The 22962-nt window shown below is 45.6% G+C and overlaps 1 protein-coding gene across 4 annotated transcripts in view; it reads left to right on the top strand.

Annotated features, from left to right (window-relative positions):
- LOC119437503 (aspartate--tRNA ligase, mitochondrial-like) overlaps positions 1-22962 on the top strand; it is a 133806-nt gene that overhangs the window by 55123 nt on the left and 55721 nt on the right. For all 4 annotated transcript variants that reach the window (XR_007465123.1, XM_037704512.2, XM_037704511.2 and 1 more), the window contains exons 9-11: positions 9940-10044; positions 16416-16640; positions 22189-22308. Coding sequence is in view for 3 of the 4 variants with exons in the window: in XM_037704512.2 (XP_037560440.1) it covers positions 9940-10044; positions 16416-16640; positions 22189-22308 (450 nt within the window). In the remaining variant the exon portion in view is untranslated. The remainder of the gene's footprint in view (positions 1-9939; positions 10045-16415; positions 16641-22188; positions 22309-22962) is intronic.

The raw sequence follows: 22962 nt of genomic DNA, 5'->3' as shown, positions 1-22962 counted from the left end.
GATAAGGTTGCATCATTATTATTCTTCCTTTCTTTCGGTGAACTAATTTGTCATCTGAAGAATTGGGCCCGCGTTCACAAAACTTCTCTTACACAGGTACCATTCGTGATTGCATGTTGCTGCAGCGATTCTCTCGTTGTCATGCTGATTCACTGTTGCGAGTGGCGGACGCAGGCTAATGCTCGCACCTAAAAGAAGTTTTGTGAATATGGAACCTGATTTACTTAGCAAATTCCTAATCGCTAAGTAGTGATTGGCAAATTTTTTGGATGTGGTTATTCTTCACTGCACTGCAGTTCCTGCCTGTGAATTCTACAGTGCGAAGATGATTTTATTCACCATAAACATTTGTAATCATGCTGGTTATGCAAGCAGAAAATCAGTAACAAACGTTTTGATGAAGACATGCTGGCTCAAAGCTGAATGTGCACTCTTTCCTGGTGTTAATATTTATAAAAAATATTTGCAGGTTGGGGGAAAAAAAGCACTTAACGTGACGCAAAGTACAAACATTGTGCCTTGTTTGTTGCTGCTGCTGTTGCTAGATGCAGGTGAGAATGGTGGCGTCAGCATTAACACTCTGGTATAATCTAAATTTTTCGACATCTTGTGCACTGTGAAAAGTATTCACAATGAGGACATCCTTGTTAATTGCCCCCAAAAAACTGAAAATTGCTGGGTGGAAAGGGGGGGGGAGCATATCTTCCTCGCATAACAAATACCTTTGATTTACATGCTACACAATGCAATAAAATCTCAGACTTGCTAATGCAGTCGGCTCTTGTTCATTCTATGTTGGCTAATTCAACTTTTTATTTAATTTAAACGACCTGGAAAGTCCCGCCGAGAAACCATACGTTGCCATGAAAGATAAACCTGTTTAGTTCGAATGCAAAAGCATGCCGCCTTAGTTAATTGGACCCTAGCTGGTGTCCAATGATGCACGCATTGGCCACTAAGGCTTGAAAAACAATTCCTGCAGACGGTGCTGCTGCTTTTCCAGGTGTGAAGCTGGTTTGCTTTAATTTTATTTTCAGGACTTTCGGAACTTTACTTGTCCTGTTAGTTCATTGTTGAGGCAGCATTTAAACATATTGACGCTCGTTGCCACATGCCAGTTGAGTCGGGCTTCAAGAGCAAGAAGCGGAAAGATATTGCAGGCGGTCTCGAGCAATAAAAATATTTGAATTCATTTGTTTTGCCAGCATTTTTTAATATTTCCTGTCAGATTTCAACCAAATCTTGCGATCCCGCAAGGGGAGTCGACTGTGTGAGCTTTTGTCCGGGAACTTAAGCACGTCATATTTGCTTTTTATGTTATGCATTCGACTGTCAATTAACATATAACAAACCTTTATTTCAAAAATGAAAGAAAAGTTTCCTTCATTTAAGTTCATATATTTTTTGACCACAATTTAACAACCTAATTTTGTATTGCAGTTTATATTTAATGAACTCTTGTGTTTCCAGTACACCGGCGCTTTATAACAAGGAATCAAAGAGCACTGCTGTGAGAGATGTTATTTGTTTGTGTGTATTTCCACGTGAAAATGATGCTGAAGCATTATAAGCTTGGTTATTGGGCAGCATGAAATGTTTGCTGGAAATACATTCCTCCTTGTTACCACTACCACCGTTAGTGCTGAGGAGTCCTTGTTTTGTTGTGGCCAGCAGACGCTGCTACCTACAGTACAGTGAACTGTTAGAAGGAATACATAACGAGTAATAGAGCTAGTATAACTGCGACATTTCTTTGCCTTTATTGGCAAGCAGGGCTGATCTAATAAATTGAACATACATTTATACATGAAAAATTAGTCTGTGGGCCTTTATGCCATATTTCGGGGAAATCAATGGCAGAACACTAACTGCACATTCCCTTGAACAGCAGACCGCACTATACATCGCAGCCTTACGTATCACTGCTAGATAAAGTAGTATGCTAGGTTTTGCTACAATATTGTAAACTAAAGAAGGGAAGCTTAGTGTTGGCTGCATCAGGCGTTTTGAAGAGGATAATTGGAGCACAGATATAGGAGGAAAGAATAGAAAAGACAGAGCACTAACTTCTGTATGAAAGAATGTCTTGCGCATTCTATGTTTATGAACTCGTTTTAATGCGTGCACTGTCATGAGTATAGATCTACACCATGTTTGTAAACAGCGGTAGGCACTGTCGATATATTCTAAGCCTTATAGCTACGTCGCGTAGGCTCCGCCCACGTTCGCTGCTTGCACGCACGGATGGCGCGTTTTTTTTTTTTGAATGGGGTGGGGGTGGGGTGTGCTAAAAGCAGTTTTATTATGAAGCACATGGTAGGGGGGGTGCCAGATTAATTTTGACTACGTGAGGTTCTTTAATGTGCACCCAGTGCACGTTCTTGCATTTCGCCCCCATCGGGATGTGGCCGAACGAGACGCTAGACCTAGCTCGCTGACTGCCGCAGTGACGGCCGGCAGCACTTGCGACCTGGCCTGCAGCTCATCATAGTGCACTTATTTTTGACAACACTATTAATGTGGGCCTAAATGAATTGGTTTCCTCAGTGTCTTTGGTGCGAATAGCAAATGAAACGTAGCACTTCCGAGCCAGCCGAGCCGCCTCGCTAAGACAGCCGGTGCTTGTTTTCCGTCTGCGAGACGAAATGCCGTCGAATCGTTGCTCCCGATCGCGCCAGTGATTAGTACTGGACGCTGCTTTACGAAACATACGCAAATACGAGATATTAATTTCTATGAAGAACTATTTCATGTTAAAAACAAGCTGCAGCCGATTTCTGTCGCCGTGAGCCGCGATAGAAGCAATCGCCTCAGTTATGGCACCAGCGAGATTACTGGCCCTATGGTGCCGCTGCCGCAATCTGAGCTGTTGGCCGCGGCCGTCCGATCTCTCCAACTCTGTACTAACACTGTACATTTTATTTCGCGCTCGAAATTTAAGTGACACGTTTAGGCGCGTTTATGACATCCACACTGCAGTAAACGCATCTGTGACCGTGCTGCTTGCATATGTGAAAGTGTGATAGGATATCTACCCTACAGGTGGCTCAATTCTTTGAGATGAAAATAAATTTGAATGTGACATGCTTTGTGAGGCATCTGCTCGCGCGACCTACATTCAAGGCTAATTCTAATCTAGCTTTCCCACAGTACGGCAAGAAATTGTAATGACATGCTAATAACGATCATATATACGTTTGCTAATGCACGCCACTCAAAAGAGAAGCTTAACGGTTATGAAATGTTTTGTGCATAATGGATGATCTGGTATCAGAATCCAACTTTTGCTTTTTATCGTGGTGGCCCATTGCTTGCGACGGTTTTCATCAACAGGAAACCTATGAAAACTTTAGCCTCTTGCGTAGTTCGAGATGGGGGCGAAATGCGAAAACACCCGTGTACTTAGATTGAGGTGCACGTTAAGGAACCCCAGGTGGTCCAAATTTCCGGAGTCCCCCACTACGGCGTGCCTCATAATCAGATCGTGTTTTTGGCACGTTAAACCCCATAATTTAATTTTTTTTTCTTGCGTAGTTCGACGCAACTCAGCTCGTCGACATACTGCATTTCCTTCGTTATAAAATCACTGAATAAAGACCTCAAAGATGGAACCACATAACCACCAGTGAAACCCAGCAGCTGCTTTGGTAGGCGCGACACGGGCGAGCGGCTCGGCGGCGGAGTTTCTACCATGCGAAACTAAATTCCCACGGCAGCGCCACCGCATTTTCGTGACGTAGCGCTGTGGTGTAGGTCTATAAACCATGATAAGCTGACACATGAAGTTACAGAGGCTGAAATCATTTTGAAGATAGGTTGCATAAGCACCCCCTTCTGTGTTTCTGACTGATAAAGGGTTGCAATTTCTTAGAAGGTGATACAAGCATGCACATCATGCGTCCTTGCTTGCCATATATACACAATTTTAATGCGCCCTTGAATCTAACGCGCACCCAATTTTAGCGGATTTAACGCAAAAAAAATAAAAGTGCACCTGTATGTAACATGCTGCCACGTTCTCAATCAGAAAAAACGAGACATGCAGAATTTACCTTCACAGACGGGAATTTTTTTTAAAATGAGCTTTCTTGATGAAAGTGGCATGTCGTCATCGCCGTTTGCATGTGATTGGCCACAGATACCAAGCACACTGGTGGTATTCTTGAGCGATCACTTTAAGAGATACATACGGTAAGCCTGTGGATAAGTGGCTGTGTTCCTCCAGAATAAAATGCTGCTTGAAATTAGTGCTCTGTCTTGACTATTCTTTTTCCTTCTTGTGTTGAGCTACAGTAATGCTCTTCAAAATGTTATGGCACAGTGAAACCTCGATTTTACTACTTTCTTGAGACTGGGCAAAAAGGTTGTATAATTGAACTCCAGTTAATTCAATTTTTCATTTAATTTGATCGTGACCGAAGGTCCCGGCCAGCACTCGTGCATTTTTATGGGTCCAAACTTTCTTATTTCGATCCTAAACTTGGACTTCGCTGGATAATTCAAATTTGACCAGTCAGCGTGCACGCAGTTGACCCCTATGGTGACCCCAATAGTTATGACCCCTTTAACGGCAGCGTCTGTCTCAGCCGAGGTCAGGGGAGAAGGTGTTGAATACACGCTAATCTCCTATCGAAAATGTAACATTTGAGTCTTTACCACGCCATACACCCTGCGCTGTATTCCCATAAATGTCCACACTGATCAATGTGCAACACTTTACCACATGGTATGGGCTTGCGCAAACACACCACAGCTAACACCCATAACACACCCCACCACACGGCAATGGGAGGCAGCGCTGTCCAGCTCCGACTCGACGGACCAGCTCAACCTGGTCAATCGAGCGAGAAGGGCAGCTAAGGCCGCTCGACTCCTGGACTGAGGGGACCACCCACTGCAGAGCGGAGGAGCTACTTACGCTCGCGTGCTCTTTTCATTAAAGTTTATTCTCTCTCTCTCTATTTTCACGCTGCCCTAAGAAGGCCTTCAAGCAAAAACCATAGCTCACATTGTCTGATTACTATATTTGTCTGATTTTGAATTTGTCACAATGTCTGATTACTAGCATGTGCCTATTTTTTTTTTCAAGAAAATTTGGCTGAAAATAGCCTGTCCAGTGCAGTCTGATACCAAACCAAAACTGCCTTTGCGGTAGTCATATGCTTTACCACCTAACAAAGATGTATTGTGGTGAAGCTGACTCTGAGAAACCTGCCGTCATTGTGGACATATTGGACACTTGCCCACTTTTCTTGCTAGAAAATTGGATGCATCTTAGATTTCTACATTTTTAATAGCTATACTGTCATTTTCACATTAGTTTTCTGCTTTGGGCACATAAAAAATGGGCACACATTTGATTTGGGGGTGTGCTAGAATTGAGCAAGTATGCTGCCAAATGAATCAGCAGTGTGTTTTGTTGTTTTTTCTGCATCTTGTTTAATTCGACCTGTCGGATGTTAGATCATTTTAATCGGTGCGACAGAGTTGTGCAACAGAGTTGACAGGAGCTTCAATTGCACTATAGGCTAATGCTTTGCAGGACTCGGAAACCAAAACCACCAGAAAAATAAATGCCAGAAGAAATGTTGCACTACAGATGTCAGTCGCGCTTTATTCAATAAATTTAGTGTACTCCGCCCGCCAACATGCTTAAACATTCTTTTCTCATCTGCACAGCTTTTCAAAAATCGGTCAGCTTCTTATAGACTTCCTTTAAGCATCGCAGCATGTCCCATCTTGCAGTGACCCGCGTGAAACCGGGCATACAACGGCGCATGCATGAGGCCTTGCGTGCTCGTGTGTAGGCAAATCTCCAAACTGCGTGTGTGAACACACGTATCTGATACGACATGTATGCCATCCAGTGGGTAAACTGTTCAATTTTCATGCATGCTTTCGTGCTTTTCAGTCGCGCTGGGATGGTATTCTCGGGTGATCACTTTATGAGATAGTTTCACTTTCGCAAGGCTCGGCACTGAATGTGTTGAAGCATTTCGCCGGTAGCTCTCTTAGCACTGCGCAAACAATAGCGAGCTTGGCACACTGCCAGAAATGCTGTCGGCCGTATACACGGACGTGTCCGGTACCGTTCATGTGAAATATTGTAAAAGTTAAACTATAGCTCTGAAAGTGATCGCCGCATAATGCCCATGGCCCCTGCTTTTGTCGCTGTCCCCTCTGTCCGCGAAATGTTTCACTCAGTAATTATGGTCTCTTTCTTTGCCAGAATGGTCTTCGATAACAGTTTTGAAATTCCGGGCAATGCTGGCCTTAAATTCGTAGTGCCATGCCCTTTCCTGCTTCTTCAATAATCTTCAGCTTGTCCCCGAGTGTCAGCGCTGTTTGTTTTCACGGCATTGTATGTCGCGCTTGTCGAACACGTCACTGTGGATGCACACGGAGATTATTCAGTTCTTTGGCTGTCTCAATGCTGTTCGCTCCGATCGCACCTGATAAAAAGAAAATGTGAAGGACCCTCATGGGGGGACGCAAGCAGCCATTGCCGAGAGAAAGTGCAAGGAGATGGCAACGAAGTCGCTGCTGGAAGAAAACGTGGAGGAGCGTGGGTGGGCAGGGAACACAAAAAATGCCTAGAGAGAGTAAGTGCAATGAGATAGTGGGACACAAAGAGGGGCAAGGGAAACGACTGATGAGAGGGCAGCGAAAGCGAGGGAAGGAAAAAGTAGGCGAGGTGGCATCTCGAAACCAGTCGGAGCTTTCCGCATGCAAAGGAGCGCGCTGCCAAGTTGTTCTAGGTGGCTTTGGCTCTGCCGCTCCTGACGGAGGGGATGGGGGCCACGAGGCAGCTGCCAGAGGCTGGCGGCGGTTCTCGCGCGTCCACGTTGGGTTTGCAGTTTCGTGCGGGTCATCGTACAAAATGGGATGTGCATAATCTCGCATCGTACAATAGAGGTTTCCAATGCATTGTCTCTATGGGGAGTTCGCCAGGACTACACTTATCTGTCATAAGACCCGAGACTTCGCAAAATCTGGGGACACATTACCAGAGTTTCACTTTACGAAGTTCGAGCGCTGATCACTGCTTGAGATGATGTGTGTGGTGCCATCTTACTGCCATTTCAAGCATTAGACATGGCTCGCATCGCAAGCTTGCTCTGTTTTGCCCATGCCCGTGCACTTTTGCATGTTATAATAGTACCATGCAAATTGATGGTGAGGCTCTTGGTCAAGAAGTTATCGTGCGGGTTTCTTGTAAAACTATTTTCATAAGCATACCTTTTTGATCAGTTTGGAGTGTTTTTAGAAGCTGTGGAGTTTCTTTCGGACTAGCTGGAACACAGAAACCTCATCTGCAGAAATTCTCAACATAATTCAGTTTTCCAACCTCAAGTGTATCTTCTTTATATTAAGGTTTCATTGTTGTTCAGTGAGTTCGTGGGCTCTGCTAAAGTGATGGAGGTTGACCATACTAATCCTACGTACATTAGGGAGTTTGTACATATGCAAACAGTGGCTTATGCAAAGGGATTTCAGCTGCACATAACAATGCTCTACTGCGCTACAGCAGAAGCAGCCAATAGAGTACTTGCGGCAAGTGGTGCTCATGTGTAGAAATAGCTCGATTGATCCCTGATTGAGTAAAGCACAAGCGCCAAAAGGCCAGCATAGCATTGCTATGTTTAGTAGGCTTAGCGGCTACAGCTTAAATTCTATCATCCTTGTAAAAAAGATTGCTGGCAGTTCCAACTGGCTCTAGTAGTAGTGGGAATACTTATTTATATGGAATTTCAAATAGACCATTAGAGACGTTTACCTGTCTGTGTACACATTACCATTATCGGAATAGTGGGAAGTAGTCATGGTACACGAAAAGTAGTGATTGTGGCACTATCTTGTGACGCTGTGTTTAACCTTTTCAGGCCCAAATTAATTCTGTTCATTGTAAAAAATTGGTCTTTACAATTTTAGATGTGCATGATCGTGGTAGTTAAAAAAAATAAAAAAATTTGTGCTCACACTTTTCAATCAAAACTTATTAAATGATTCCAATTGGAATCAGTGGGACTTGGTGGACTTGAAATGCGTCGTTTCAAGCAACACATGAAAAGTATTTTAGATGAAATTCTTTGAAGCAATTCTTTTCTTTGTTGAGGCAGAGGTGTGCACCACACTTCTTGCACCGAATGCGGGAGTAAGAGCACATTCTTTATTTTTTATAGTTTGCGCAATGACTTCTTTTTCATCGGACGAATCAATGTCACCTCGAGGGATCAGCACAAGCTTCGCGACTTCTTTCTTTTTCCAATAAAACTCGCATGCGCAGATTGTCGCCATCTGTTCCGAAAGAAATTGCCCCCCAAAAAGTTTATCTACACGGCATAAGCTCATATCAACAGCATAAAATCACAAAAAGCTGAGCAAGGCTCCACCAATAATACAGGCTCCTGACGCGATAATGATCCATCAGGTAACACGCGCCCAAAACATGGCCAAGTACGGCATGGAAACGCCGTTTGAGCGCGAACAACACGCAATTTAGTCAGAGAGGTAACGTCAATCGAAAATGTATCGCGTGAGTAGTTGGGGCCACTACGTCCCAATGATTCCGTTTGGAATCATCAAGATTCGCAAAGATCTCCGGTACCCTCAAATACTTTTTGCCGAATAAGTTTACTGCGAAGGGATAGCATCGCACCTAATAGTTCAAATAGAAATGTTCGAGACTAAAATAAAATAATTGTCGTACCTCTGCACGGTGAAAAGAAGAGGGGATCTCAGCTAATGGCAGGAACAGTGCAAGCGATTCTTTTATTTTTTCGTTCAGAGGTGACAGCACTTCCTTGATCTTTTAATTTTTCGTTCAGAGGTGACAGCACTTCCTTGAGTCTACCACCTTGCTAGCATATGTAGAGCAAGGACTAAATACGAGTTGTAGCGTAAGAACAACCTTTTTCTTTTAACCCAGTGTTGTCCACTGAGCTACAAAATTGATGATTCCATTTGGAATCACTGGGCCTAAAAGGGTTAACCAGGGTGCACAGAGCTATTGCATTCATGAAATATGAGCTACTTAGTTAACATAATGGTATCATCTGCAACATGATCATTAATGTATAGACACTCTTTTCTTTAAACCAGTACAGTCGTGCAACATAAAGAATGTTTCTATAGTCGGGTATACCTTAAGAAGACAGGAGGGTCCCCGCCCAGATGACCGAAGCGCAGCTGCCGATTGCCTCCGCGACTAAAGAAATAGTCCCGCTGACGCGACTCGCCCCAGCTTGAAGTGCGGGCTGCCATGTTCTCCGTCGGCGGGGACACCGGCCGTCCGGCTCATGACACAAGTCTATAGTGCGCGCCTATTGGTGGAGGCTCGTATGCATCCGCCTTTGAGGGGGCAAATGCCACTGCCTTCTACAGTTGTACCCAACTATAGTGTGTTATAGTTAAAAGAAGTGCAACAAGATGATTTGCAAACAGCACTACTGCTGCTGTCCATGTTTCTTGTGCTCCAGTGTACTATGAATGGCTATACCATGGGAACAGGCTAATACTCTCTAATATTTCGTTTTACGGCACCATAATAATAGAATGAAACGCAACAGGAAAATTTTCACGTAGAATACCCAGTAAGCACAGTTACTCGAGGTTGCGACGTCTAGCCGCTACTCATTTGATCACTAAATGTGGCACGAACTGTGATCTAAACACACGAGCCAAAACTACGCCAATATAACATGAACTGGAAATGCCGGAAACGAAAGTACTTGTATTAGTTAGGCATAAATTGGCGCGTTTCATTACATGAGACTGGTACATGTTGCAGTTTGCCCAAGCTTTTAGTTGTCTGCATATATGTACGAGCTGAATAAAAGGCATAAATACAAACATTGTGGTTGCCAAACATTTTGCTGCCCTCCTTGCATCTTGCACCGAGAGCATGCTGACCCACGCCTGTCGACACCCCCACTGCAGTTCAAGCAGCTGCTGATGGTGGGCGGCCTGGACCGGTACTTCCAGGTGGCTCGCTGCTACCGCGATGAAGGAGCACGTCCTGACCGCCAGCCTGAGTTCACGCAGGTGAGAGCTCACTTTCTACAGGCTTTTCGTGCATTTTTTCGGAGTCTAGAGCCATCCACTGCATCTGCAGGGTACAAAAAAATTAAATTGGTGAAATTGTTAGGCTTCTTATTGTCACATGGTGTTGGAACGAAGCAACAACAAAAGTTCATTGAATAAAAAAAGAAATACCTTATTGGCCATTATTGTGCCTATAAAAAAAAGACCAGCTCGACAGCAATGATCGTGACTGATGTCAAGCACAGTAGCTGTCGGCTAATCAGAACTTAAAATGGCTCTTGGCGTGCCACTACTTATGCATGACGTAGAAGTTTTTCGGTGACCCATGTGGAGCATAGCAAATCTTCGTGAATGAGCTGGAAGCTTTGAGATAGAGCAATGACAGCGCAGCTTTGAGAATGCACTGGTTATATCAATGTGCACAAGTAATGCAAGAACTCTCGCTTTAAACATAAAACAATAAGATGTTGCATCAGTGGCGATAATGAAACAAATTAAGCCAACACATCATGCAGCAGTGTTAAATAAAAAATATAGACTATTCTTGTCACGCATTGCATAGCAGGGGACTCGACTCTGGCAGACTTGATGCCATGAGGTAGCCTACAGTCGTTTAGTTATTGACCAGCTAGATGCTCCTAAGATCACGTACTATGTGACGCCATCGTGGCTGTGAGCAGCACTGGCTAATACCCTTGTCACGAAGGCATCCGTAAACTCAGTTGAACACCTTCATCATTATCTTGAGGAAGATGCACTTGATGCCTCACGGTCCCCCTTCCAGGATGTTCAATAGAGCTATTGGTACAGGGAGTTTGGTGATCTTCCTCGATGGCTGGAAGTAATCTCATTCCCATGGTGCTTGAGATACAACTGAAAAAGTACATTTTTTTCTGCATTAAACTAACTTTGGTCATGGTTACAACAGTTATGGTTGCGTAATGTAGTAGACCTGTTAATTCTCGGTTAATTCGGTCGGGACGTCCCATCCTGTGCCCGTACATTTCTATGGGCCCAAACATTCGTTATTTTCATCCTAAGATTGGTCTTTGTTGGATAATTGAACTTGGATGATTAGCACGCGCATCCCTGACCCCAATGGTGACTCCAATAGTGACAGCGTCCGTCTTTGTGGTGTTTAGAATACACGGAATGCGTCAAACACATGTCATCTCCCGTCAAATAGCGCCTATTTCTGGCCTGCCCCAGGAAGATCTTAAAGCAAAAACGGTAGCTCACAATAAATAAATTGCGAGCTACCATTTGTTTTACTGCTGCACAATAAATTGTGAGCAACTGCTGCAAAGGAAAGAGAAGAAAGGGAACCGAGGGGCCCGATTAATCATATCATAAGAAGCCAACAAACAATGACACCAAGGACAACATAGGGGAAATTACTTGTACTTACTAATTGAATTAAAGAAATGAGAAATTAATGGAAATGAAAATGGATGAAAGAACAACTGTGCAGGTGGGGAACGATCCCACGTCTTCGCATTACACATGCGATGCCCTTACCATTGGGCTACCGCGGAGCCGTTTTCCCATCCACTTTCTGGGGTATTTATGTTTTTACAACTAGAACCAACCCTTGGAGCGTTAGCCAGCGCCACCACTCACAAACCATGACGGCGGATGTAGAACATCCTTTCTGCCGCAGGTGTCACGAGCACGTGATCTTTTTGGGTGATGGCAACGGGTCAATAAACCCACATATGCTGCCTGAGTGGTGGCATGGAGTAGAGGTAGAATACCCTACTTCAAATCTGAAGGTCGTAAGTTCGAATCCTGCTCCATTCCACTACATTTTCAGGCATGGAGTGGTGCCTGACTCCGGCAAAGAAAAAAAAAATACACATTGCCGAGAGCTAGTGGGGCTATACTAGTTCAGGTGCAACCAAACTAGGCAGGCCCACTAAGCTTCATCAAAGTCACTCCCTCACCAGAACAGGAATTGGCCTCCCTGGTGCAGTATTCGGCCACTACCTCCCTGATGACTCCGACAATTAACCCATGGCCCTCAGTCCCCAGTGGCTGCGGAGCACCTGACCAAGGCGGCGGTCAGACCTGTAACGCGGCAGAGGATGCTAAGAATCTCTGGGTCCGGACAGGCCGCCAATGGAAACTGAACCTGGCAACGTTCAACACGCGCACCCTCTCGAGTGAGGCTAGCTTAGCAGGACTATTTGAGGAATTATCAGGCATTGCCTGGGATATTATTGGCCTTGGTGAGGTTAGAAGAACTGGTGAGGCTTACGTAGTGCTGACTAATGGCCACGTCCTCTGCTACAGAGGTCTTCCAGATAAGAGAGAATCGGGGGTAGGATTTCTAGTCGATAACAACATAGCGGGCAACATTGATGAATTTTACAGCATTAGTGAGAGGGTAGCAGTCGTCATAATAAAGCTGAATAGGAGGTACAAAATGAAGGTAGTACAAGCCTATGCCCCAACTTCCAGTCACGATGATGAGGAGATAGAACAGTTTTATGAAGATGTGGAATTAGCAATGAGAAAAGTGCAAACTCAGTAAACTGTAGTCATGGGTGACTTCAATGCAAAAGTGGGCAAAGAGCAGGTTGGCGAGCAAGCAATTGGAAACTACGGCATCGATTCTAGGAATTCAAGAGGAGAGATGTTGGTGGAATTCGCGGAAAGGAATAGGCTCCGAATAATGAATACATTCTTCAGGAAGCGCACCAACAGGAAGTGGACCTGGAAAAGCCCTAATGGAACAACAAGGAAATAATTAAATTTCATATTCTCTGCCGACCCCAGCATAGTGCAGAATGTAGAAGTGTTAGGTAAGGTAAAGTGCAGTGACCATAGGTTAGTGAGGTCTAGGATTTCTCTCAATTAGAAGAGAGAAAGAGTGAAATTAGTCAAGAGGAAACAGGCCAACCTAGACGCAGTAAGGGTGAAAGCAGACCAATTCAGGCTGTTGCTCGCAAACAAATATGCAGCTTTAGAACAGGAAGATGAAGATAACATAGAGCTAATGAATGAAACCGTAACTAGGCTGATCTCAGAAGCAGCAATTGAAGTGGGAGGTAAGGCACCAAAGCAACCTGTAGGGAAGCTCTCCCAAGAAACAAAGGACCTAATGAAGAAACGACAAAACATGAAAGTGTCCAACTCAAGAGATCAGATAGAATTCGCTGAACTGTCAAAACTGATCAAGAAGAAGTAAGGGATATTCGAAATTATAACGTGGAAAAAATTGAGGAAGCCGTAAAATATGGACGCAGCATGAAATCAGTAAGAAGAAAACTAGGCATAGGACAAGGCAAGATGTATGGACTGAAAGATAAGCATGGTAATATCATCAGCAATTTCGATGACATAGTAAAAGCAGCAGAAGAATTCTATACTGACCTGTACAGTAGCCAAAACAGCCAAGCTACTTTCATTCGAAATAGTGATGAACCGGATACAGAAGCTCCTTCTATAACTAGCGATGAAGTTAGAAGGGCCTTGAAAGACATGATTAGGGGAAAAGCGCCTGGAGAAGATGGAATAACAGTAGATTTAATCAAAGATGGAGGAGATATCATGCTTGAAATGCTTGCGGCCCTTTATACGCAATGCCTCACAACTTCAAGTGTACCAGAGAGCTGGAAGAATGCCAACATTATACTAATCCATAAGAAGGGAGATGTTAAAGAATTGAAGAATTACAGACCCATTAGCTTGCTTTCAGTATTGTATAAAATATTCACCAAGATAATTTCCAATAGAGTCAGGACAACACTTGACTTCAGTCAACCAAGAGAACAGGCTGGTTTCAGGAAGGGATATTCTACGATGGACCATATCCATGCCATCAATCAGGTAATCGAGAAATCTGCGGAGTACAATCAACCTCTCTATATGGCTTTCATAGAAAATGAAAAGGCATTCGATTCAGTAGAGATACCAGCAGTCATAGAAGCATTGCGTAATCAAGGAGTAGAGGAGGCATACGTGAATATCTTAGCAAATATCTACAAGGATTCCACAGCTACCTTGGTTCTCCACAAGAAAAGTAGAAAGATACTTATCAAGAAAGGGGTCAGGCAAGGAGACACAATCTCTCCAATGCTATTCACTGCATGCTTAGATGAAGTATTCAAGCTCTTAGACTGGGAAGGATTAGGAGTCAGGATCGACGGCGAATATCTCAGCAACCTTCGGTTTACAGATGACATTGTCCTATTGAGCAACAATGGAGAGGAATTACAACAAATGATTGAGGACCTTCATCGAGAAAGTGCAAGAATTGGGTTGAAGATGAATATGCAGAAGACAAAGATAATGTTAAATAGCCTGGCAAGGGAACAAGAATTCAGGATCGCCAGTCAGCCTCTAGAGTCTGTAAAGGAATATGTTTATCTAGGTCAATTACTCACAGGGGACCCTGATCATGAGAAAGAAATTTACAGAAGAATAAAATTGGGTTGGAGTGCATACGGCAGGCATTGCCAAATCCTGACTGGGAGCTTACCACTGTCGTTGAAAAGAAAAGTGTACAATCATTGCATACTACCGGTGCTAACATATGGGGCAGAAACTTGGAGGTTAACAAAGAAGCTCGAGAACAAGTTAAGGACCGCACAAAGAGCGATGGAACGAAAAATCTTAGGAGTAACGTTAAGAGACAGGAAGAGAGCGGTGTGGATCAGAGAACAAACGGGGGTAGACAATATTCTAGTTGACATTAAGCGGAAGAAATGGAGCTGGGCAGGCCATGTAATGCGTAGGATGGATAACCGGTGGACCATTAGGGTTACAGAATGGATACCAAGAGAAGGGAAACGCAGTCGAGGACGGCAGAAAGTTTTTTTTTTTTTATTAAAAATTAAATTATGGGGTTGTGCGTGCCAAAACCAGTTCTGATTATGAGGCACGCCGTAGTGGGGGACTCCGGAAATTTGGACCACCTGGGGTTCTTTAACGTGCACCTAAATCTAAGTACACGGGTGTTTTCGCATTTCTCCCCCATCGAAATGCGGCCGCCGTGGCCGGGATTCGATCCCGCGACCCCGTGCTCAGCAGCCCAACACCATAGCCACTGAGCAACCACGGCGGGTGACGGCAGAAAGTCAGGTGGGATGATGAGGTTAGGAAATTCGCAGGCGAAAGTTGGAATACGTTAGCGCAAGGCAGGGGTAATTGGAGATCGCAGGGAGAGGCCTTCGTCCTGCAGTGGACATAAATATAGGCTGATGATGATGATGATGATGCTACCTGAAGGCATCAATGTTGCAGGATTCGAGCCCTCGTTATGTAATGAATGAGAGGAAGGGAACCGAGGGGCCTGATTATTATTAATCATATCTTAAGAAGCCAACAAACAATGACACCAAGGACAACATAGGGGAAATTACTTGTACTTACTAATTGAAATAAAAAAATGATAAATTAATTAAAATCAAAATGGATGAGAGAACAACTGTCTGCAGGTGGGGAACGATCCCACATCTTCGCATTACGCGTGCGATGCTCTCACCATTGAGCTACCGCGGAGCCGTTTTCCCATTCACTTTTTGGGGTATTTATGGTTTTACAACTAGAACTAACCCTGGGAGTGTTAGCCAGCGCCACCACTCACAAACCATGGTGGCGGATATATTCTCGTAAGAAAAACATCAAATAAAGTTATCAATCGATTTTTATACGCCTGATTTTTCGGACCTACATGATTTCTGCAGCACCGCCACGCACCAGCGTATAACAGCAATAACCGAAATTTTGGATGTTGCAATGTTTCTCGGGCAAGAACCGCATGTGAATGCCGCAAAAATGGCACCCATGAACAATGTTGCCACCATGTCAACTGGCACGAAATGGAACGACTCGTGCTGGTTTGGCCTAGCGGCCTTATCAGTGCGGCGGGCGAAATGCTTGGTGACAAATCGTCACGGGAAGCTCTTAGCCAACATGTTCGTTCTCGTAGGCTTATTGGCGATCGAGTGTGAGATCAAACACACGGGCTATAGACTGAAGGCCATAGTAGTCGAGTACGGATCCACGTGTGGTCCCCTCCATGTCTAAAAAGTCTGTCAGCGGTGTGCCTGTTGTGGCCAGTGGCTTGGCTTGGTTAGACCATAGTTGGCAAGCCAACATACGGATTCCGTACGATAACACCAATCCTATGGTAGCATATTCACGACAGTGCAGAGTGCTTGCATGTACTTTATTGTTGTTCCCGTTTCTCATATCAGCGCAACAAGGTATTGAGTCATTAAAATGTGCAGGAGACCCTTTACTGGCCCATCGGAGGCACCCCGCTTCCGTTTCTTTCACATAGACCAGATCACAAATTTTTTTCTGGAGCTATCTGCATGTATGCCACAATATATTCTAAAACTGTCTATTCTGTCTGCCTGCAGCTGGACCTGGAGATGTCGTTTGCCACTGCAGATGACATCATGCAGCTAACAGAAACCCTGCTTGCAGCCTCTTGGCTTCGACCACCTGTGGCAGCAACCCAAGAGGACCAGCTGGATGGGGATTGCACCCCCTGCCTGCAGACACCCTTTCCTAGCATGACGTACGCCGAGGCTATGCAGCGGTACGGCACTGAAAAGCCTGATCTGCGCCTGCCTGACATGCTGGTGAGTCTTGCGCTATCACTAGTGCTTGCAGTGAATGAGAAGTTGGGTCATAGGATGGGCGTTGTGCAGTGAAATTGGTTCAGCATGCTTGCTACCACCTGATACTACTGTAGCGAAGTGACGCAGCTGTTAATGTTCAGATGCATCAGCTCATCAGGGAGACGATGAAGGGGAATGAGCTCCGGCAGAGGCAAGGGGTGATCGACAGGTACGACGATGACAAGAGGTATCATTAGAGAAACTAGGTTTATAAACTTGGGCATTGCTTTAAATTTTATACTGTACACGTATTATATGCAAAACGATGTCATACCGGTCGTTGACGGCCTGCCTGACCAGCCTGGTCTCCCGTGGTGAAGTGGCACCGTGGGCTGCTGTGTCCTTGCTCACCCGAAACGACTCAAACTCCTTCCTTAAATTGGTTTCTACAGGGTTCAAGAGACCCGCAGACTCGCGGGAGATGCAGGCTTTTCCACCAACCACCTACTCATACCAATCAGGCAAGCCGACATGATCCAATAGGGGCCAAAGTTAAGCGACCAGACATGGTCGTGAAAACACCACGCTCACAACAAAATTGACCGTGCCTAATGAGCTGCTCCCCCCTGAGGGACAGTACAGCCAAGCGTGAAACGACCGTGCGACAAGTACACAAAGTGACTCAGGTTTGGCTGCGTCGGCCGGGCGAGAGCACATGCCCGAGGCGCCATCGCAGTCATATGCGCAAAGGTTACAGTGGAGGTGGGCCTGTGTCTCCTCCTCTAGCCTTGCTGTACGCCACCCGCGCCCTAATCTCCAGTGGGTGCAAAGATATGGCGAGGTGAGATATCCGGTGGCTTCGTGTGCGTTGCCTAGTGCTGGGGATGGCCTAGTGCTGGAGATTGTGTGATGCCAAGTTTCAGAGGCACATTGAAGAGAGGCGCAGCAGAAACATTCACTTCCCTCTGTGCGCTCTTCGTGGTGCCAGTGTTGTGACCGCGAGTGTTCACGGTGTAATGATGTTTAATTTAGGGATGGGCGAATGGTGAATTTGAGGTTCGAAGTGAATTCGAAGCAAATAGTGATTTAGTCGAATAATTTCGAATCGAATAGTTCAAATAGTATACAGTATAGACGACTTATAACGTAACTGCTTATAGTGTAGGACCGGTTATAGTACAGTCTTTTCAGACTCCCGTTAATTTTCCCATAGCACTCCATGTGTACGCATACCGGTTATAATGCGGCTTCCGCGGGAAAATCTCGCTGACAAGGGTGGTAGCAAGTACGCTTCTCAACGAGGTGCGCCCATCGATGAGAGAGGAGATCAACGAGGGCGATGCAGGGGAGGAGCATGAGACGTGGAGCATGAGTCCAAGGGTGATAAAATCGTCGCCGCGCGCCGTATGTGTGAGTGAAAGCGCGCGGGGTCATGCCTTCACGGAGAGCGAACGCACAGCGGAGAGCAAATGTGACTTCCATCGCGCGAAAGGCCGGGGGGGGGGGGGGGGGGGGGGGGGGGGATGGCAGGGAGGGAGGGGGGCGACGCTGTGCTGCGGCATCAAATGCGTATCTTGCAACCGGGCACAAGGGGAACTGGCGACGCAATCTCCCACGCGAAAGTAGCAAAGCAGGAAGGCAGCATGGGAGGGAGGGAGGGGGCGGCTTCTACTCTGCCAACAAATGCGTTCACGCCTGTGCCGGCTGTCGGTGTAGTCGCGCGCACCATATCTTGAAAGCGATCTCCACACGGCTCTGACCTTTGCATGCGCTGTGCTTGCGGCGGCCACGTTTCCCCAAGCGATAGGCCGCAGGAAGCGTCGCTCGCTGCGGCGGCGCGTTTCCCCACGCCCGCGTTTTGACAGTAGTTGTCTGCGGTCATCGAGTCTATTCATGTTTGCTTGTGCGTGTTGACACCACCCTTGTTAATTCAGTTAGTAAGCGAATGTGTCAAGTTCATGCAGCCGATAAAACTACTATCCCTGTTCCATATAGCTCTCTACTAATTTGCTATCGCAATTGATGTTTCGCCTTTCGGGTGAAACTGAGACTTTTTTAAAATAATTACTTTGTCTGTTTCATGCGAAGATCGTGGGTACTTGGACAATAACCTTTCAACGTTCGTAAATATAAACAGATGCAAAACTCCCAGTCACACGCTTCGATTCTCGGATACGCGCGGCTGCTTGGTTTACATGTTTTGCATACGTGCAGGGTTTGAAAATCGTTGTTTTGGTTATAGTGCTGTACCGTTTATAGTGCAGATATTCACGACTCCGGTGACTGACGTTACGAGCGGTCTACACTGTATATCACATATTACAGTAAAACCTAGTTAATTTGAATGTAACGATACCGAAAAAAATGTCCAAGTTAACCGAATGCCAAATTATCAGAGTATCCAGAAAGCAATGAGCAAATGCTTACTACGTCAGCACGATTATAAGGGTAATGGATGAGCAAATCCTTTTGTTATTTTGCACAAAAGCAGTGCAGGAGCTGTAATTCTCGTCATCTCGTGACTGATTGGCTCTTGCAGCAGCGATCGAGGCCTTGCGACTTCCTTCGCAGCACGGCCGCGGTGCGCGCCATCATTTGCGACACGCTTTGCACTACCGCGCGCACATCACTATTTTTTCGCCAGTAAGCTGACCGCCAACAGATCGCACGTCCAACGCGATGTAGCCGGTGCTCTTCAGCCTCTACAGCTTTGCACCGAGTCAAACCGAAACAACTGTTTGTCGCAACTGCGGCCACTATCGATATGAATATGAACGGCGACTTTGCGGGGCTTAAGGCACACGGCCGACGCACGCACCGAGTCAGAACGAAACTACCGTTCGCTGCAACAACTGCAGACGAAATCGCGGTCGCTATCTATGCGATCATGGATGGCCACTACGCATCTTTTTAGGCACGTGGACGACATGCGTATTGAGTCAAAACAAAACTGCTTTTTGCCGGAACCGCTGCGGAAGAAACCGTGGCAGCTATCGACACAATCATGGATGACGACTATGAAATCCCGCGGTGAACGCGTTGCTATGCGCAGCGGTAAAAGCAATAAAGGCACGATTAGGCACGAAGCGTTTCATCGTTGCTGTCATTCACGTATGACATGGACATACGATTTCCGCTGATGACTATGGCGATGCGGACTCCGCCGCTTCGTTTCGGTTGTACGCTAGCGCTGTTTCTGCTCTTTTGCGTCGCACATTTCGGGCTCTTTAATGCAAAAATGTATAGCCTTCGAGATTTATGGTTTATGTATGGCAGCCATGATGTGAAGCATAGCCTCCGAGATGTGTACCAGCCGTCCGTACACGAGGTGCGTCTTGCTTCATTACAACGGTCATTCATCAAGTGAGATCTGTTCATGTTTGCTTGTGTGCGCATGACACTATGCTGGCTACTTTAATTAGTAAGTGAATGGTTACTGCAATTTATATGGCAGCTAAAACGGTGAACCTTACTTTGTGTAGTTGTGTAATACTTTGCTTCGCTATCAATCCTTCACTTTTCAGGCGAAACTGACTTTTCGGAGTGGTCACCAGCCATTTACGCTATCAGTCTGAACATAGTATCCCTCTATGAACTCTTCCTAATTATGCAACAGAGGTTCCTTTTATCGTTTCGTTTGATTCATTGAGCACGGTGCATAAAAGCATATTGCATGGCATAATTTGGTCTTCCACAGTTGGTAGTCCGTTAGAGCTTAATGCAGAGCACATGCCGGACACTGATGACCACAAGCGCGGACCTTGAATGTCAAGCAGCAGTGAACCATGTAGAGCTTCTACAACTTTGAAAATATGTGTCAGTAGTACTTTAAATTTGGTTTACACAACAGCTGGGGTGAAATGTACATAGCGTATAGTACTGTATTGCAGAGCACCAGATGACTGCCCAATAGAGAGGCATCTCAAGAGAAGTGTTTCGCTACACCACTGGTGCTGCAAAGGATTCCAGTAGTGCTCTAGCCCTTCACTGTCTGAAGGGCAAGCATAATAAAATGCAAATTTTTTTTTGTCATTACAGTCGTATCTCTATAATTCGAACTCGAAGGGGCCTCAAAATTTTTTCAAATTAGAAGAAGTTCGAATATAAAAGAAGGACTTATTCTTGAAGTATTTGTGTACTATAGCACGATGTACGAACGGTGCGAGTCGTGAAATATCGTGGCACGCAAGCACACGAGCGAGGACTACGAAACTGCCTATGCCAGCCAACGCTTGCTTTCCGATAACTGCAGAAAACGAAACTTCAGGGAGCGGGCTAAGAAACTTCAGGGAGCTGCCATGCTCGGAGGTCATTGAGGGTGAGGGAGGATAGTAGATTTGGCCTCGGCTACTCCGCCGCTTCCGTGGCCCCCCTCACCCTCTTTCTCTACTCCCTCGTAACTTCCTCACCTTTGACTGTCTCCGTGCATGCCCGCCGCTGTGCCAGCTTAGGTCACTCTTCGAAGTTTCGTTTTCGGCCGTTATCGGGAAGCAAGTGTTGGCCGGCGTAGGCAGTTTCATTGACTGGACTGGGCCTCCACCGCAGCCGGAGCAGCGGCGCATCTCAACGCGTGACCAGAAAATAGAGGAATCAGAAAGGAGAAGGGCTCACTGCCATTTTCTGAACGTGGCTGAGACATAGCCATGTACATGCGTGTTCCGGCGCGACGCAGAAACAGCGACCTTGCGATTTGAGAGAGGGTGAAATTTCTGCCGCATTTTTTTTTTTTTGGGTGGTCTCTCCTAAGCTTTTGCTTTATGGTGGGGTCGGAGCAATACTGGTCGTAGGTGCCGCCGCGAGATTTCGCGCGCTACTGAGAGCATTGTCGGAGCACGGTATGTTCGAATTAACCATTGCAAATACTTGTGCGTTAAAATTACGAGGCGTTTTCGCCTATTGGAATACACATAACTTTGACGGGACCACAGCGTCAGTTCGAATAAAGCGAAGTTCGAATTAGGCGCGTTTGAATTAACGAGATTCAACTGTACTAGCCTAGTTCTAGAGATCAGGTGGCAGAGAGGTGAGCATAAAAAAAAGGATTCAACAATTCTTTTGGCAGTTCTGAAAAAAAAAAAGCATCCTCAAAATCTGTGGCTAAATTCATTGGCATTCTAGTCAACACTTATCAGCATTATAAGCGTTGGCTGGAAAATTACTGCATTTCAGCATGGATTCTATGATGTATTTCTCGAAACTGGGGCTAAGCACAAGATTTCTGCTTCATGGATATCACTTCATTACTGCTCAGCTTCAATTCTGCGATTGGGACATGCAGCACAAAGTTAACTAGTGAAACTTTGTTAATTAGCTAACATCATGCTGTAATTTGTCTTGGAAGTGGTGTCCACTTCTTCATGTAATCGAGCTGTGACAGAATTGTGATATGTACCACAGGAGTTTCTTTAATAAGTTGTTTCTGTTAAAATAAATGACCCGATTTAAGGGCTTTTTTTTCTGTTCCACAAAAGATGTATTTCAGTTTTCAGGTCTGCCATTTTGTGAACAGTAAGAAATAGGGAAGCCATTTTTGTCTATCAAGACGTTTTATGCGTGTGTTTGTGTGCAGATACACGATGTGACCAGTATACTGCGTGCTGAAGCATCATCCAACCTTTCTGGTGCCCTGTCAAGCTCCACATGGACAGAAGGCAGCTCAGTGCAGGCGATTGCAGTGCCTCAGGGAGCGGTGAGTGGGCTTTTCTTTTTTGATTTCTCAGCCACTTGTCTAGAGGGTAGTACAGTAAAAGCTCGATGATACGATCACGGCTAATACGAATTTCCGGATGATACGAATTTTTCTGTGGTTCCGGCCGAGCCCCATTACTTTGCAACGTGCTAGAGAACAGTTGTTACGAATCGATTTTCGGCCTGCGTCGGTTGATACGAATAAACGCCGCCCCGCCGACGGCCGCGAAAGAGAACAGCGCACAGTCACGCGCTTTCTCCCGTTCTCTTTTGGTGCGGAGGCGCGGACGCGGCGCCGGAACAGCGCGGACTCCGCGACTGGGCGCGAAGAGTTTGAAGCGGTGGCGCTTTGGTGCTTTTGTACTTTTCCTCCTTTTCGGCGGCCGCCCATCGGATGGAGTGGCTGCTGTGCTTCGGGCTGCGTTCTTTGTGTTTGCGCCATTTTACCTAGTCGCAGCAAGCTATGTCTACCGAGATAGAAGGACATTAGAGAGTTTTTCTTCAAGAAATAAATGCTTTTTACGTACATGTGCCTGAGTGAGTTCACCTCTGACTCTTTAATTTAGCTACAGTCGAATCTCGCTAATTCGAACACGCTTATTTCGAACATACCGCGCCCCGACAATGCTCTTAGCAGCGCGCCAATTCACGCAGC

Source organism: Dermacentor silvarum, chromosome 1 (genome assembly GCF_013339745.2).
Source record: "Dermacentor silvarum isolate Dsil-2018 chromosome 1, BIME_Dsil_1.4, whole genome shotgun sequence".
Classification (NCBI taxonomy): Eukaryota; Metazoa; Arthropoda; class Arachnida; order Ixodida; family Ixodidae; genus Dermacentor; species Dermacentor silvarum.
This window is presented reverse-complemented; position numbering and strand designations above follow the sequence as displayed.